Raw genomic sequence first — 17363 nt, forward strand, 5'->3', positions numbered from 1 at the left:
ATTGTCCAAAACATTGTTAAAATTAATTTAACTCAATACCCTAAAATGATTTATTGTCGCTCTCTGAGCAGTCTGAAATTGATAAAGACATAGAGTATTGGTATAAGCAGCCACAAGTGTTAAACTGAATACTGACAAATAATACAGGTTAGCTTTTGTGTACAGTCATTCAAAGATTTTACAAGACAGTGCAAATATGCATATATCATGTCTCTACACACAGTAGATCACAAATCATAGTGTCGCAAGAGTAAATATATACATTCTAGACTTAAATATATCAATAAAAAACATAACTACAAAAGATAATCTGCCAAAGAGGATAACAATGTGACAAACAGCATGTAGAGGATGACAGACAACTACTGGGCCTAAATGAAAAACCTGGGAATTTAGTTGGTGAGTTGTTGCCACCTAGTGGTTTCTTGTAGTCTGTTCAGATCATGTGGACACGATTGTCCTTTACAAACACTAGTGTTAATTGTTTATGTAATCACATGGCAAAGGATGATCGTAGCAGATGGGGACAGGAACTTCATCCAACAAAGTGAGCAATTTGTTGGTTGAGTAAATCATGAAATAACAGACCTCTCCAAGGGGCCTTATCAAGTCTGAGAACTAATTTATAAATGTGAGTCTGACAGGATGGGTCTGATGAAAAACACACACACAATTTTTTATTAAAATCCATTGTTATTAAGACTTGACCCGTACTGAGTGATTACTTTTAATCCGTCACTTTCTGAAGCACACTACTAAACTGGCCTACTTATTCAGAACAGGTTTGACACCCTTATTATTCTCATTATTTTAACACTGAAATATTAGTCTGCAATTCAATCTTTGAATTAAACTTCAACAATTATTTCATGACAATATCTCAAAGCAGGTTTCGACTGGTTTGTATCATAAAAACAAAATGCCGCTAAGTGCAATGAAACACAAACACAGACATGGAAAAATGTGTTGAGTAAGGATACCATAACCTTCCAAAAATTAACACATAAAACAAACAGTCACACATTTTCCAGATTTCCAGGCTTCCCTGTGGATTTATTAAAAGAACTGGATACAGAAAAAAAAAAAAAATCCTGCGGCTCAAAAAGCATTTTCCCCATAAACTACTGGAAGAGAGAGATGTGTGAACCTATTAACAGAACACCTCAAACTTCAGACAAGGTCAATGAATATTCTCTGCATGATTCATTGATATTCCATAAAGGTTTTATATTTGTAAAGCTTTCTCAGTACCTGCCCTTTTTCCTGGAAATTCAGTTTTCCCGCAACATTTGATGGAAATATATAACTATAACTAAATGTTATTTTCCTGCATGGACCAAACATGCAGACTTCCCTCTTCATATTTTTGCAGTTTAGTGAATCCTTTCTAATACCCACCTAGTTTATATGTTCATCCACACCCTGTGAAGATTATGACCTGTGAGCATTACAATCTTCAAAGTATTTTGTTGATGCAGCCTATGTTTGGATTTGAAGGATCAAGCCCTCTCACACATAGCCTGGCTTCTGATTTAACATCCTTCCTTACTTCCTCTGGTAACCTTCCCCCATTTATTACCAGTTGCATGTTAATTTAATTAAAATGATTAATTTGAAAGTTAATTTAAACCTTTGTGTGAATCTCACATTGTGACTCAAGTATGGAAATGTCACATATGTTTGAACGATATGATTCAGCACGACATCCTCTTTATGATCATCTAAGGCTCAGCTATGAATATCATATGAAAATGATTTAGAACAACAGCAGAGTATTTCCAGTGTTGTGTAATAAAAGAGATATAATAGTACACACACTAAGGGAGTGTATGATTGGACCAGAGTGGATCTTCACAATCACATCCTCTTTTCACACAGCCATATGATTCTAATCTGTTCATGGTAATATTAAGTTATGACTTTTCCTATTATATCAGAACAGAATGATCTGTTGAAGAGGCTCTGGCTTGGTTGGAGACTTCACTGACTGACTAAAAGAGTTTGTTTTGGACATCCAGCATTATTTCCAGCAAAATCAGGATAATTTATCAGACAGATTATTTATCAAAGCTGCACTAATCAATATTTTCATCCTAACAATAGATCGATGTCATAGTGTCCAACCAAACAGAATTATCACCTGACTCTGCAGGTTATGATTATCTACTGGCAGTTTGACATGTCAGTGTCATGTCTGAATAAAGTCCATATTATGTCTGAATTAAACTAACGTAGACCACAGCAGCATAAGGTTATACATGCAAAGAGTACTTCCTTACAAGATCACTGTAACTGATTACTTTGTGGTGCTTAAGAGATCATCATCTAATTGAATGGAACAAGCGCAAGATGAGAAGTAATGTTAAATGATGAAATTGATGGAAATGAATACTCTGACGAGCAGAGACAAATGTCACTCTTGCTCACAATGGCCAGGCTAGTTAAGGCCTAAACTGCAACAAGTTGTAAAATTCAGCAGTGATGCAGCAACATTTTTATACAGGAAAGACTGTTGCACAGTTAGGCTGCAACCAGTGTCCGGGAATTCATGCCATGATTGGAAGTATTCAGCAAGTGCACGCTTGTGTGTATGATTGCATCTGTATCTGGATGGGTGCGTGATGGTGTTTGTTCTTGCCTTCTAGCTGGTATGCCAACTATCCCATTCCTCTTTGTTGACTACTCAAAATAACCCCCTCACCCCCACCCCATCCCAGCAGCAGCTGAGAGAGACAAACAGACAGACAGGCAGTCAGACAGACAGACACTATGTTCCAATGCATAGAGATGGGAGATATGCCACTGGAAATAAGAAGGATGATGGCAAACAACTGGGCTAATTTGCAGGGGCACAATGAATGATGATTGCAGGAGTCTTGGGAGAATGGGAGGGGGCAGAGGCACTTTGGTTGGGTAGGGAATGACATTGCAAAAAAGAATTTGGAGAGTTTGATCTGGGGATAAACTCCATGGACGCTCTGGTGGCCTTTGAGACTGGTATTTGTGAGAGGTTAAAAGGAAAGAAACAGATAGATTTGATTTGAGAAGTGCATTCAACTAACATGTAATGAAAGAATATAGTGATTTTACACAGATTTATACAATTGGTGCAAAGAAACCTGAGACGGGAGTGACAGGATTTGGGGTGGCAATACCAGCTTAATCAAAATGGAGTCGATAGAAGAATAACAAATGAGTTTGGGGTTCATACCTTAGAGATGTTGACAGTGTTAGATGCACTACAATAATACAATACACTGATTCATCCTCACCTGTCTCACTCCTAGAATGATTTGGTCTGAATATGGCTTTCCAGCACATTTCCCAACACAAATACTACATATAGTAAACATTTGTTAAAAACAGGTTTTGTTTACTACTTACTGTGGGTCCCGCCATATTTCTGTGACGTCATGTGTGGCGGGGAAAGTAGGATTTGTGGTGTGTGTTAGTGATGTGTCAGTGGACGAACGAGCAGGTTCATAGAGCTGGGTCTTTTTTTTAAATAATTGAAGTGATATATGACTACACATACAAATCACCAAGTCAAAACACGCTAAATTTGTCTGAATTATTAAAGGTATATATGGTAAAAAGAAGAGCCGTTTGGGAATCGAAAGAACCGGCTCTTCTTGGTGAGCTAAGTCGAATGATCTGACTCACTAAAAAGAACCGAACTTCCCATCACCAGTCCCAGTCTGTGTGGATCAGCTTGAAGTTGGGATCGTCTGCGGGGGGCAGTGTGGCGCCGAGTATCGTCCACGCTGCAGAAATTCTTCGAAGAAGAAGGGGAAGACGAAAAAGAAGAATAGTTGTAAAGGTAACGTGCTGCTCTCTTTTCTTTCGTGATCAGTCACTACTCAATAACAGGACACCGTCTGCCACAGCAGCGAGCTGTCCACATGCAGCATGTGCGTCACTTGTTATGAGACTGTGTTTGGAGGTAAACGGCTCCGTGAAGCGTTCAGCCGTTTACCTCACTCATTTGCCTTTTTCCTTCAAATAATCCGATGACCTAAATAATAATTATGAGAGCACAGGTCTGGATGTCTGAATGAGAATTATGAAATCAATAAATTCTTCAAAATATAGAAATGAACCAACAGGAAACAACAACCCATTTTATTTCACACAGTATTTGTCTTGAAGTGAAGTGGCTTTGTGAAATAAAAATGATTTCATGACAGGTGAAATATGTATTGCCAACTTGTTGCAGTAATGATTCAGTACTGACTTCTGGCCTGCTACCTGCAGTCACTTGTAGCTGCAGTATTATTATGTGGTGTTATACATCTGTAGCGTTGTGAAAGACTTAGTCTTAGACTATAATTGTACCATCAAAATCTCTTAATTGTTGCACCTCTTTTTTTAGTGTGTTCCTGATTTCACTGCTGATTAAACCATAATTTAAATGCAGTCTAGCTGAATCATACCTCGCTTGTCATTGCCTGTAATAATCTTGTGCCGTCAGTGTGAACCAACTTTCAGTCACACTGTGTGAACCTGCATCAAGAACAGTCCACCATCCTGCTGACTCCATTGTCTTGTCTAAAGATGTCAGGTTCAGGTTTGCCCATCTCATTTTTGTTTTTTTTAGAGTTTTTAAAATTATAGTTCCAACTGCAGGGATGAATGAATATAAAGCAAAATGCGTGTTTAAGTCATTTATGACCAACGACAGCAACTGCTGATTAAAATGGAAGTGGATCATGTGCAATGGCTGCTGTCATCATTTGAGAGTTCTCCACATATTGTTCAGAAGGTAAAAGATGTTTACAGATGTGACATTCTGTACTATACACTCTGATTTCTCTTACTCTTATGTTTTTCTTCTTTGAAACAGACAGAAGCACACGAGGTTGGTTCCGGAAGTGGACTCGCTCACACTGCAGAGAAACAACCAATGTGAACAATGCAACAGAAGTTTCAGCCAATTAAAGACGTACAAGCTGCACTTGCTCCACACTGAAGAAACACCATACTGCTGCGACCAATGTGGGAGACATTTCACAACCCAGAGTTCACACAGGAAACGGCAATGTTAAAAAACACCAAGCCACACCAATGTGACCAATGTGGAAAGAGTTTCACTGACTGGGATAATTACAGGACACATCTGCTGGTCCACGCTGGAGAGAAACCACACCAGTGTGAACAATGCCAAAAGAGTTTCAGTTACTTATGTCATTACAAGAGACACCTGCGTGTTCACACTGGAGAGAAACCATACCGGTGTGACCAGTGTGGAAGCAGTTTCAGTTTGTTAAGTAGTTACAAGGACCACCAGCGTGTTCACACTGGAGAGAAGCCGTACCAGTGTGATCACTGTGAAAAGGGTTTCAGCCGCTTGAGTAATTATAAGACACACCTGCGAGTCCACACAGGAGAGAAGCCACACCGCTGTGAACAATGCGGGAAGAGTTTCCGTTTCTTAAGTGACTACAAGAGACACCTGCGTGTCCACACTGGAGAAAAGCTGTACCCATGTGAACAATGTGGGAAGAGTTTTAGTTGTGCAAGCCACTACAAGAGACACCTGCTCGTCCACACTGGGGAGAAGCCACACCAATGTGACCACTGTGAAAAACAATTTACCGAGTCTAGCGACTATAACAGACACATGCGTACACACACTGGTGAGAAACCATATCAATGTGAACAATGTGGAAAGAGATACACTCATTTAAGTAGTTACAATCAGCACCTGCGTTGCCACACTGGAGAGAAACCATACTGGTGTTCTCGATGTAAAAGATTATTTGCTTGGCCAAAGTCCTTGAAGGTACATCGATGTGTCAATGGAGATGAAGAGAGCTTCGACTGAGCGAAATGCAGAGTTTGTCATCGCGGTTAGCTCTGACTGAGACTGTTAATCAAAAATGTATCTACAAAAAAGCCATTTTTTTGCAAGTCACTGAATGCTTTATATCTTTTTCAAGAGCTGCTGTTGTGAAAAACAAGTCATGCTGTGTGCAGAATCAAACATCCAGTATGTAAGATTATGGTGTCTTTATTATATAGCAGAAATTAAATATAATATGCATACCTATGTTTTCATTAGTGTCTAATCAGCTAAAAGAATAAGCATCAGTATGTTTTTGTTACCTTACAATGAGCCTTTTATATTGACAGACGCCGTTGGGTCCTCCTCTTCCTGTTGTCATGTTTCTTGTTGCCCAGAATGGACAAACCAATCATTGGCTCTACATAGGAAGGTTCGAACATTTCGTGACCTTCATAGTTTCTCCTTTATGCTGACATGCAGGTGGGTGAGTGCATGGAGATGCAATTCAAAATAACACCCCTAGATGGCAGCAAATCCTACACACTGATCCTTTAAGCTGGATGAACAGACTCAGTCTGTCAGGTAGAGCAGTGGATCTATTCTAATCTTGAGATGGGCGATTTAATCCCTGGCTCCCTTCAGTGTACATGTCGAAGCATCCCTGGGCAAGATACTAAAACTGAATTACCACTGAAGGTTGTGTGAGTGTGAGTGTGTGAGTGTGAGTGTACGAGTGTTAGTTGTTCTTTCTGATGAGCAGTTGGTATCTTGCATGGCAGCATATGTCATCAGTGTATGAATGTGTGTGCATGGGTTAATGTTGATGTGTAGTGTAAAGTGCTTTGAATGGTTAGAAGATGAGAAAGCCGCAATATAAATGCAAGTCTATTTACCGTTTCTGTTCAATGGACCCAAAATCATTGAAACAAATATCATGCGATGCTTAATGTTAAGGTTGGTTCTGGAACGCCCACCCCCTGCTTGAAGCCCCCTGTTTCACAGAGGGCAGGGCCTAGCACAACTGGACTAGAGGAACTACAGGTCAAGTGGATTTAGATTTTACTGAAGTTTGAAAACTGAATTCATTCATTAAAAGAATTTGGCAAAGATCTGTGATCTGTGTGTTTTTAAAAAAAGAAAAATGTCACAAAAAACCTAGTGCATGGCAAACAAAGTATATGTGAATATGTAAATATATGTTTGTTGGGGGAAAAATGATGAACAAAAACACATTTGTGTTTGTAATGGCGCTCCCCGTATGGTTAACTTGGGTCATGGTCATTTGTTTTGTGTATCAGGTTTGAACAATCTTATACCCACTCTGAAAATTTGACCTTTCCAACTTTTAGCATTTGAGTCACACGATCACTTTCGTAGGTGGAATAATAATGATTTTAATGAAAGCCAAAACAACAGCATTCCAACATAGCTGGTGCTTGACTCCCAACAATGAAATTGTGTCCCAACAATAGGATCATTATAGGTCCAAAAATACATTTGTAAATCCAATCAGTGTATCCAAAGGAAGTAGTCATGGCATCATGGCAGATGCCTGGCTGTCACTGACTCACCTAGCGGTGATTCATGTGTGCACATTGTGCAGGCGGTTACTGTCGCACATAACATGACTATTTGACACAAGTCTAGATGTAAAGCGGACTCATATTCTCTGTGCCTCTCTGCACACACACACACACACACACACACACACACACACACACATATCTGTCCCTTATGAATAGTGCAGCCCATGGGATCTTGTTACAAACAGTGTGCCATCTGCACACGGACAAAAACAAGTCCTGTTCGTGTCTCCTACCTCCTCTATTATCACTACTACCCAGGCCGTCATCCCCTGTGGGCAGTGTTTTCTGCCACGAAACCTTACTCAAGCTTCTAACTTCTACTTTTACATGCAATGCATTTCAAAGGGAAAAGAAATACATCTTTCCATTATACTGTACATATTCTAATTGAAACCCAAGATGAATAAACTTTCTATCAATAATCTATTTCATGAAAGAAGAAAAACAGTTTTGTTCTTTTTGGTAACACCACTTCCCATTTGGCATTCATAAACATTACATTGAAGCTTTATCACATACTATATAGAATTTGTAAGCAGAAAATGACAGTTTAGGTGTTTTTTAACATATCTAACAACATTTGTAACGTTTCATAAAAACGTTTGTTACTGGTGCAAAAACAGTTATTTGAATCGCCGATAGCACACGCAGTAAAATAGCAGTACTAATATTTAATGATAAATGAATGTGTGACCAAAAGTGTATGATAAAATATTTATTAACTCTAAATACAAATAGACTAATTTGTTTCTAGTTTCAGCTCTGCATTTGTATCATTAAATGACAAATTATTTACTCAGTGACCACTTGCTATATTTGATGATGAATGATGATGAATAAATTCTTAATTAGTAAACATAATAAATAGATTTGGAGTTATATAATGTTATATAGTTGTGACAGAATCATCAAACCTTTAAAAAAATGTAAATGTAAATCATATACTGTTCATAAATTTTAAAGCTTGTGGTTAAGTGTTTTTGTATTTCCTGGTTCATTGCATTAGACACAGAGAGGCGAGTTAAAACCTGGCATAAAAATTTGATCAGTTCTTGATTCTTGACAGACAAAAAAGCAGGCTTTGGTACCTATGCCCAATATTAACATGTATGATTTTGTAAATCTTGCACTGATTTGTGGGAATGCATAGATATTTAAATTCTGGCATATACCTGTAAAACAACAGACCTCTCTGATGTTAAACTGTATGGAGCCGTTTGAGTCTTAGTTCCTGAGGTGCTCCTCTAAGCACATGTAGGCGTGGCAGCAGGGCCTTTGCTCCCCACAGCGTCTCTGTTCACTCTTACATCATCCTCCCCTCTGAGATGTGTTCAGCCTACAGAGACGAGGATGTGCCGCTGATCACCCACCACTGTCTGTTTTGACAGGGGGAGTACAATGACACAGCAGTGGGGACCCATTTCAGAATAAAAGCTTTCTTTCACTATAGGGTTGACCCACATAACACTCCAGGCACGCTCCAGTAATTTCACCAACACAGCTGGAGCAGTCTTTAGGGGGCCGGTGAACGGCTGCTTTACAGTACATGACTACTGAAGGAGCGCTAAGTGTAACTGGCTGCACCGTAGATACAGAAACCTGGAGGAAAGCAGTGAAGCTGTATGAAACAATCATTTCTGAATAAACCTCCGTAATTGTTCTGATTTTTGTCAGGAGGTATATTTAAATTGTATTTCGCTCAAGCACCCAGACAACAACAGCTTCCCCTCAGAGGCCAGTTTGTTCAGTTTCCTCCCAGAGGACAATCTCTGTGACAACAGGAAGAGAGGAGACTGTTTGTACAGTAGATCCATGATCCATTTTTGGAATGAGTCAAGACTAACCATGCGTATTACAGTCAGCTGCACAGACCTGCTTTTCTGTCACTGGTTTCGTCATGGGAAAGTGTAATCTGAAAAAAAAAATGCATGCTATTTTTCATGGAGATGAATTATCAGTCGATTTATTTATAATCGAATTTATTTTGAATTCTTATGCAAGGTGTATTCCATGAAAGCCAAAGTATGTTTGATTGTTGTTTGAAGTTTTTTGATGTACTGTACAAGAAAAAACAAATGGACAATTGAGTCAGAACTGCGTTTTTTTCCCCTTGTCTTTTTTTGTCTAATGTCAGTTAGATTTGGTTCAATCAGAGATGTGGGATATCAAATAATCCATCTTTGCTCACTACATCTTTCTTACCCATAGGTGTGTATAGATTAGAGGTTATGTAATTATTTTTAAAGTGCAGGTAATTTGAGTTATTATTCTCTATTCTCTTTACCTTCAATAAAATAACAATGTCATATTTATAGATATGTTTGGAGATTATCTAAACATGAGATAATAAGTCAGATATATAAGGGAATAATTTGCAACATACAAAGTCAAGTATATTAAAGTTGTGACTTACAATCAGTGTTTTTATGTTTTCATATTTTTTTTTGCCTTTCTCTGGCAGAAAAGAAAAAAACAATCTTAATATAATGTTCAATGTTCTATTACCCCTTGACTTATAGATACTATATAAGAGAAATGAATAAATTTTCACAAAAAGAAACAAGAGAAAGGCCAAGCCTTTCATCTAAAATCTCTCACATTTTTTTTTTTGTAGAATTATATCGTCATCCTCAATCTGGTTAAAGGCCATGCTAACATTTGTCACCTTAAACACTTGCAGCTGTGGCTGTGCTGTAAAGGTCACATCTGTTCTCACCCAGCTTAAAAAAGTAATCTGCACTTCATTTTGTCCAGCCAGCAAGTCATTTTGAACTAAGGTGATGAGTTTAGCTGCGGATGAGTAAAACAACATGGACATGGGGGATTAGAAATTACTCTGTCAGCCATGTATTTTAGTCTCACAGCCTAAGTGTGCTGCATCCACCCATCATACATCCATTCAGAAAAGAACAGATACATCATAGACAAAAACAAAATGCTTAGACCATCATTTGTAAAGTGAACTGTAAACTAAAGCACATTCTGGTGACTCTTCTGCCATTTTAAGTGGAAGCTAAACTGAACTGACTTTAACTGCTCAACACAGCCACCCCCGGTAACCCCTGCGCCCCTTGGTCATCCAACTGTGCTGCCAGCTGTCTATTTTAGATGTCTACGTAACACTTTGAAGCAATTACCGTCTGAGCAGTCTGTTGGAGTTCATCCAAAATATTCTCTCCCTAGGAGTTTTGGATAACTGAAAAAGTAAATGGCAGATCATTTGACATGGCTTATGTCCAAGCTGAGATGCTTGAATGGGAAATGACTGGGGGCCAAAGTCTATTAGACAGAGCATATACACAACAATCAGGGGCATGTTTAGAAGCTGGGGGGTAAATAAACTGTACATTATTAATAGTTACATTGTTTAATTGCTGTAGTGAATGCCAAACACCCAACTTTTAATATTGTAATATAAAACTACATCAAAAGATAGCTGGTATTTGTAACTCATCTACATCCATGGATGCATTCCAGTTGGATTCCATGCCACCTCTGGTGACCCCTCTGACCCCACCCCTGACCGTAATGTGTGTCCTATGTTAAAGTTTTCAATCTTCTCTTCAACAGTATTGGTTCAATTATTCATTGATGTATCAGCTGCATTTGTGTGGGCGGTTTATTGTAGCTGTGTCTTGCTTAACATGCTTACCAGGCTTTATACTAAAAAATATTCCATGAATCCATTGCTGGAGGTATGTCTTCGAGGAATCACAACCACGAGACCTACTGACTTGACATTTGCATGCTTCATGAACTATTTAAGTTATGCTGTGTTCCAGTTGTTCAGTGAAACAACCTGTTGCTATTTTACGAGGCTGCTGCTTATGTAATCCCTGCAATGATTTCAACCCTCTTACTTTGTTTGTCTGTCAGAGTGACGTGTGAATGGATTCCCCTTGAATATGGTGAACAGATGGATCTTTACCCAAGGAACAGTTCATCAAAGAGGGGCGGTGATCCTGATCTGGGATTTCCAGCACCAGATGATCATGTGTTTTCTATGAAACCAACAGAGGCTTAATTCAGAACAGATATTATGGTGAAAGGAAAAGCTTGAACGCAAGAGGTATGCTGCTGAATTGAGAGTTTGGAAAATGTTTTTGAGAGTGCCCTGAAAAAAAATGAAAAAGCTAAAATTTTGTCCTGTAGGCAACATGGTAGAGTTTTGGAAACATGAGAGGCCATCCCATCCTGAGGTATTGACGAAACATTTATTCTGAGCCGTAACATACCAAAGCTATTAGGGCGAGGTGTTGGCAAAAAAGATTTTTTAAATTAGAATGATTGATTTAGTTTCTCTGGCAGGCTATTGATAGTGGAGGATATACAGGGTGAGTGCTAATTACCTCGTCATTTTGAGACCATTTAAGAAACTTGTAATGAGTTTAGTGTGACAATGCCAGTACATGTGCTCCATTGTGACAGCAGGGCACTGTCTCAGTATAATGTACATGTATACAGCAACATTAAAAGTATTTTAGATATATATCAAAGTGTTTGTTTAGATATTTACTCCAAAATATACAAAGAATACACAGGTATGACATGAAATTTATATGTTTGTGATGGAAATATGGAAAGGGGGAAATATTTTGCTGAAACATTTTTTGGAAGTTTTGTTTTTACAATCTAAAACTTATTTATAAAAATACTCTGAATTATATGTAGTCTTACACGTGATGTTTTCCTCAGAAAGAGGAAGTTATTTATTTATTTATTTATTTATTTCACTAGATGGACCCATGTTGTGTCGTCATAAGTTATAGAGAAGTTGAATTATGGTTAAAATATCATCAAGTTGATGCAAATTTTAGAACTCGCTCATTCCGCAATTAACACATTTCAAGCACTCTGATTTGCCTGTGCCAATGATTGACATCGCTCCTTGGACCTCTCAACCAATGAGCGACGGCCGAGGGCGGGCACGTCTCTACTGTAATCAGTCCACTGATCAACCCGCGGGCGTGTGTCCCTCTGTCCGTCGTCCTGTGTTCAGTGGACCGCAGAGATACGCCGGGACGCTGGTTCTCCTCCGCAAACAGTCCAACAAGAGGGGAGAAGAAGGAGGGACATGGGCGAAAGATTTGTAGTTGTCCCGGTTGACGGAGGAGTTAGGGTCGCCGGGGAGGGGGAGCACTGGGACGCGGTTGTCGCTGACCCGGCATCGTACACCGGCGGTGGCGGGGGGAGCAGCGACAGCAGCAGCGGCACAGCGGAGGTAAAAGAGGCGGGGGAGGACTCCGTGTTCGAGCCGGAGGACCCCAACGCTTTGGTGCCTATCTTAGAGTACAACAGGGAGCCCAACAAATACGGTAAGACAGCTGCCCGTCACAAACTCAGTGTCCCACTTCTTATCTCATCTGTCTGCCAGAGGATTAGCCGGCATGGTTCACCTGGGCTCTGTCTCCTGTAGTATTATGTCATGAAGCCCAAAAGCGAAGGTGCAGCGAGGTGGACACACCGAGCGTTAGTGTGAGGGACCGAAAGTTTGGAACACGGCAGATAAACACTGTGCTGAAGTTGTTGTGATGTGAAACTGTCACCAAAGAGTTCACTGAGCAGGTTTGTGCACTGAAACACATTTCAGTTGTCTTGAACAGCTTGTCAGGTGAACGCAACATGAAATTAAAATCAGAATTCTGTCAGATTGTGCGTCACCTAATTGGATAAGCCGGTCTGTGCAGGTTTAGTGAGAGTCTTGAACAATGGAGAGCATTTAAAGAAGAGAAACTTGAGGTAGGTTTAACAGATCTAGTTAACTAGATAACCTGTTATTAAACGCACCACACCATACTGACCCTCCAGAAAAGGTGTGTCACTCAAAAAGCTATCATGAGGTTTCTTATGGAAAATCCAACTTGATATATGACATGATATTTCCACTGTAGGATCACTGTTGCTGTTTCCTCATATCGAATATGTCTGTCTCTCCTTTTAACCAGAATTTGGCTGCAGTCTCTGTATTTCATGCTTTGTTCCATCAGCTGCTGACAAACAAGGTGCCTCTATAGCAACAGGTCGAGAGGGTTGCTGGAATAACTTGGCACAGACACACTGGCCAAGCAGGCGTGCTTAAACGACAGTGACGTCTGATGTGTACACAGACAATCTGCTGTGCGTATTGATCGGTGATCAGTGGAGCGCAGACTGTTTTGCAGACTGAGCTGATGAAATGGGTCCCTCGTTGTTGTTGTTGTTGTTGTTGTTGTTGATTTTGAATATAATTTATTCTACTGCCTACTGATCAAATATTTAGATTCACACAGGCTATTTCATGTCTCAGTCAAATGGGGAAAAAAAGTCTGTTATCATGAAACAAATGCAGATTCAGAGTCATGTAATGATTGTTGTTGCACTGGTGATGAATCTCGGACACAGAACAGAGGGTTGATATTGACATAGGGTGCCAGGGAGTTATGTTATCGCCCAATGAAAAATCTCTCACTGACCCAGGGCCAGTACAAGATTCTTGGCAAGTAACAAGTCTGTGTCTGGGCCAGCAATAGCTACCGATGGTGAGTTAGAGTACTGAAATTATATGCGTACTGACACGCTCCATTTTTTTTCTGTGGTTAAAACAGTCTTTGATGAGATCAGACAAAATGATGCTTGTATTTGACATGTAAAGTACATCTGACTGTAAAAAGGTGCTTTGATTTCTGACCTCCATGGCTTGTATAGGAGGAAGGAAATGATTCAGACACTTGTGTATATATATTATGTACAGCTGCATCCAGTTATTAATTAAATGAACAATTAAATCTGTTGATTAATCACTCCGTTAATTGTTTGGTCCACGAAATGTCAGCGAATCAGGTGAAAGATGTTGATCACTGTTTCCTAAAGCCTAACATGACATTCAAATATTTCATAGAAGATACGATTGATGATCAAAATAGTTGCTGATTTAATAGTTAAACTACTGGATGAAATGTTGCAGCTTGACTTTAATAAGTACCCCCACCACGGGAGAGTAGAAGTAAAAGTGTGTGCAACTGGAAGCTTGGCCAGCACAGGGCTGCAGAGCTTTGAAAACGCCTTACACATGGACTTTCTCTTCTATGATACAAGGACAGGTTGGCACCTGCCTCTTCAGTTTTAATGCATAGCTTAAATTTCATTTGAAATCAGATTAAGTTGCTAAGAAAAAGACGGAGTAGTGTATGTGCGTGTATTGCTTGGGCTTGGTCCCTGCCTTTGCCATGCATTTCTCTCAGTGAGACAATGATCGAGTATATTGTGAGTGTGTGTGAGTGTGAGTGTGAGCTTTCATCAGCAAACATTTTAATCTCCTGTTGAAACTGAAGAAGGTTGTAATTTTTCTGAAAGTTAAATAACTTTGGGTTTTGGACAGTTGAAGATTGGTATTTACAACATTTCTTTGACATTTTAAACAATAGATGTAATAGATGATCTAATCTTATTATTAAATATCGACCCTTTGCTTTGTGAATTATTAGCCCTGAATTTCAATTTCCTCAGTTCCTGCAGTCATTGTTTTGCAATCAATACATGACTGATTGCAGAGGATACTGACTTGTTTTGTTGCGTCTACTAAATTAAATTCCTGGATGATGAAGTTGATAATCGTAGCGCATAATGAGTCTAGATAATGGATGGCCAGACATTTTCTATTACCGATGCACCGCCTTTTAGTGTTTTTAGTAACACAGAGTGGCTCGTACAGTGTGTACCATCAGGCTCTGTGAAAAGGTTCTTCTTTGTTGTTTTCATTTCTGATCATAAAGTAGGTAAAAGTGCTGGATAAACAAACTTTTCTAATGTGAGTTTTAATTCTTGTTTTTCTTGGAGAAGAGTTCTGTTGATTGTAAAGCTCATCATGAGACTGTTCCATAGTTACTAAGGTTCGGATAGGAGGGCATGGTGGCATGTTATGTGATCAAACACAGTATTAATACACTCCAGCTGTGTTACTCTTGTCACTGAGGCTGCAAAACAAATGTCTAGAAAGGATTAAGTAACTGACACCAGAGGAAGTTGTGGTTAGAACGAAGAAATTATAAAGTAGAAATTATAATAAAGTAGCAGTTTGTTTCACAGGCATGCCTTCTTTGAGCCTTTCAGGTGATCTGTAAATGTGCTTTTTGCTTGTTTCCTTGTTCAGTCTGAGTAAAGCTGTGAGTAATGTAAATAGTTTGAGTATATAAACATTACTTTACATTAAATGTATAAAGTATTTGGTTTGGAAACACAGTATCTTAACAGATGTAATGAATGCAGTAACAGTTCCAGGGTACAACAGAGGATGCACCCTGCTGCCTGCCTCAGATACGTAGCCTGACTAAGATTACATTTGGATTTATGAGAGACTAAGTAGGCAGTGAAAGATAGATGAGTTCCTACGTGCATAAAGGTCTCCAAAAGGTGTCGGATTTAAGCTTGACATGACTGTCGCTCTGTCTGACAGTTTACACATTGGCAGATCTTTGGGGTTGGGAAACACTGTTGAGGATTGTTGTTAAAAAGCAACAAAATAGGCCTCAAAACTACCTGTTGGCAATAGTACAGGCTTCCTCCCCACTATGACTTTGTGTTGCAAGTTTCCAGCAGCCTGGATGTCAAAGTTTGACGTCATTGTTTTGCAATGTGCAGTCAGCAAAAAAAAAGGTGCCACTGCCGGAAAACACTTTGTGAAGAGTTAGAGGAAGAGTTAGGCACAGTGATACAGCAAAATTGTGTTTGAGAGTCTGATAGAACTGAGAGATTTTTTAGATGGATACCAATTACTAAATAAAAATTAAAATACAAATTTGACAGCCAGGGTAGTACATTTTTGAGCTGGATAAAAATAGAACTTGTGGATTGTGCACCGTTGTTGTACATTTAATTAAGTTAAGTTAATTAAGTTAAGGTTCCGGTGTGTGGGATTTAGTGGCATCTAGCAGTGAACTTGCAGATTGTAACCAACTGAACACCCCTCACCCTCCCCTTGCTAGTGGTGTGAAAAAATATATAAGGGGGCTCACTAGAGCAGGGGTGCTAAACATTTTTTGATCAAAATCTACCCTCTAAGTTTCTAGTCTGTCAAGATCTACTAGTTCACACAGTCGTCCATAGTGCTTGCCGACAGCTTATCAGTGACGTATTTATTTACAATGCACACAAGAAATCAATGCATCCAGATGACAATTAATTCATTTTCCTACCTTAGTGTGACCTCTGGCACTGGGAAGAGGAAGCTAGTTTCTCATAGTCAGGGAAGTAGGAGCTGGTTGAAAGTCTCAGGCAGGCCACAAGGTGCTCATCTGTGGACCTGTACTTTGAACTTCATGTGAGAGAAAGCAGCCTCACACAGATAGGTTGATCCAAAAAGTGCTGTCAGATTGAAGGCACATCTACTGAGGTTGGGATAGTTTTGTTCCAGGAGTAGGTGTCAGAAGTCCCCTTTTGTGCCAGGTGTTGCCCTGGATTTGATCTCAGTGTCACTTTGCAGTGTGAGAATCTCATTCTCAACTGCACAGGTATCCAGGTGAAACAATGATGCTACTTTGGAAGCAATGGAATCCACATCAATATCCTCAAAAAAAGGAAAACACAGATAACTGGCAACAGGCTCAATGAATGCAAAGTCAGTAAAATGCCTCTGACAAGATACCCTGAACTTGGTCTTCATAATGGGCTCCATCAAGTTGTGCAGAGTTTTTGCCTTGATGCTGAAGTTCTGCTTGCATGTGGGGAAGCAGGTCACAGTGTTGCAGCCTGTTTGAAAGCAGCTACAGCCTGCTTTTGAATATGTTCAAACTAATCATGTTGATCATGTTTATCCTGACCCTGGAGCTATAGATTCAAATCCCTTCAAAGGCAAAATCGTGAGTAGCTCTCTCAACACATAATTGTGCCACATCCACCATGTCAGTTGACTCGTCGAACTGGAGGGAGAAACACTCACATGCACCGATGTCTTCTTTATCCTCTGCCATTCCCTCTCACTGTCGTGTAACAGTATTCCGTGATAACTGCATGTCCTT

General features: G+C 39.5%; 2 protein-coding genes across 9 annotated transcripts in view; both read left to right on the forward strand.

The window, feature by feature from the left end:
- Window positions 1-3706: 3706 nt before the first annotated feature.
- Window positions 3707-6884, forward strand: LOC104927591 (zinc finger protein 239-like). Of its 5 annotated transcripts, XM_027274378.1 has the most exons (4): window positions 3707-3820; window positions 4472-4567; window positions 4682-4762; window positions 4844-6884. In XM_027274378.1, exon 4 carries the CDS (start codon window positions 4994-4996, stop codon window positions 5822-5824), a length of 831 nt encoding a protein of 276 aa, XP_027130179.1. In that variant the 5' UTR covers window positions 3707-3820; window positions 4472-4567; window positions 4682-4762; window positions 4844-4993; the 3' UTR covers window positions 5825-6884. The 5 variants fall into 5 exon arrangements, with proteins under 5 accessions (XP_027130179.1, XP_027130180.1, XP_027130178.1 ...); XM_027274379.1 differs by lacking the exon at window positions 4682-4762; XM_027274377.1 differs by lacking the exon at window positions 4472-4567 and having other exon boundaries at window positions 4598-4762.
- A 5430-nt stretch (window positions 6885-12314) lies between these two features.
- The window catches only part of slc12a7b (solute carrier family 12 member 7b), a 56682-nt gene continuing 51633 nt past the window's right edge, over window positions 12315-17363 (forward strand). For 2 of the 4 annotated variants that reach the window (XM_019269605.2, XM_019269607.2), the window contains exon 1: window positions 12316-12686. In XM_019269605.2, the coding sequence (XP_019125150.2) occupies window positions 12446-12686 (241 nt within the window). In that variant the 5' untranslated portion in view covers window positions 12316-12445. Of the gene's footprint in view, window positions 12687-17363 lie in introns of all 4 variants that reach the window. The other 2 variants (XM_010741702.3, XM_010741703.3) reach the window with 2 other exon arrangements.

Source organism: Larimichthys crocea, chromosome XXIII (genome assembly GCF_000972845.2).
Source record: "Larimichthys crocea isolate SSNF chromosome XXIII, L_crocea_2.0, whole genome shotgun sequence".
NCBI lineage: Eukaryota > Metazoa > Chordata > Actinopteri > Sciaenidae > Larimichthys > Larimichthys crocea.

Coding starts and splice junctions, on each gene's coding strand:
- LOC104927591 (XM_027274378.1), top strand. CDS start 4,994: ATGTGGGAGACATTTCACAACCCAGAGTTCACACAGGAAACGGCAATG.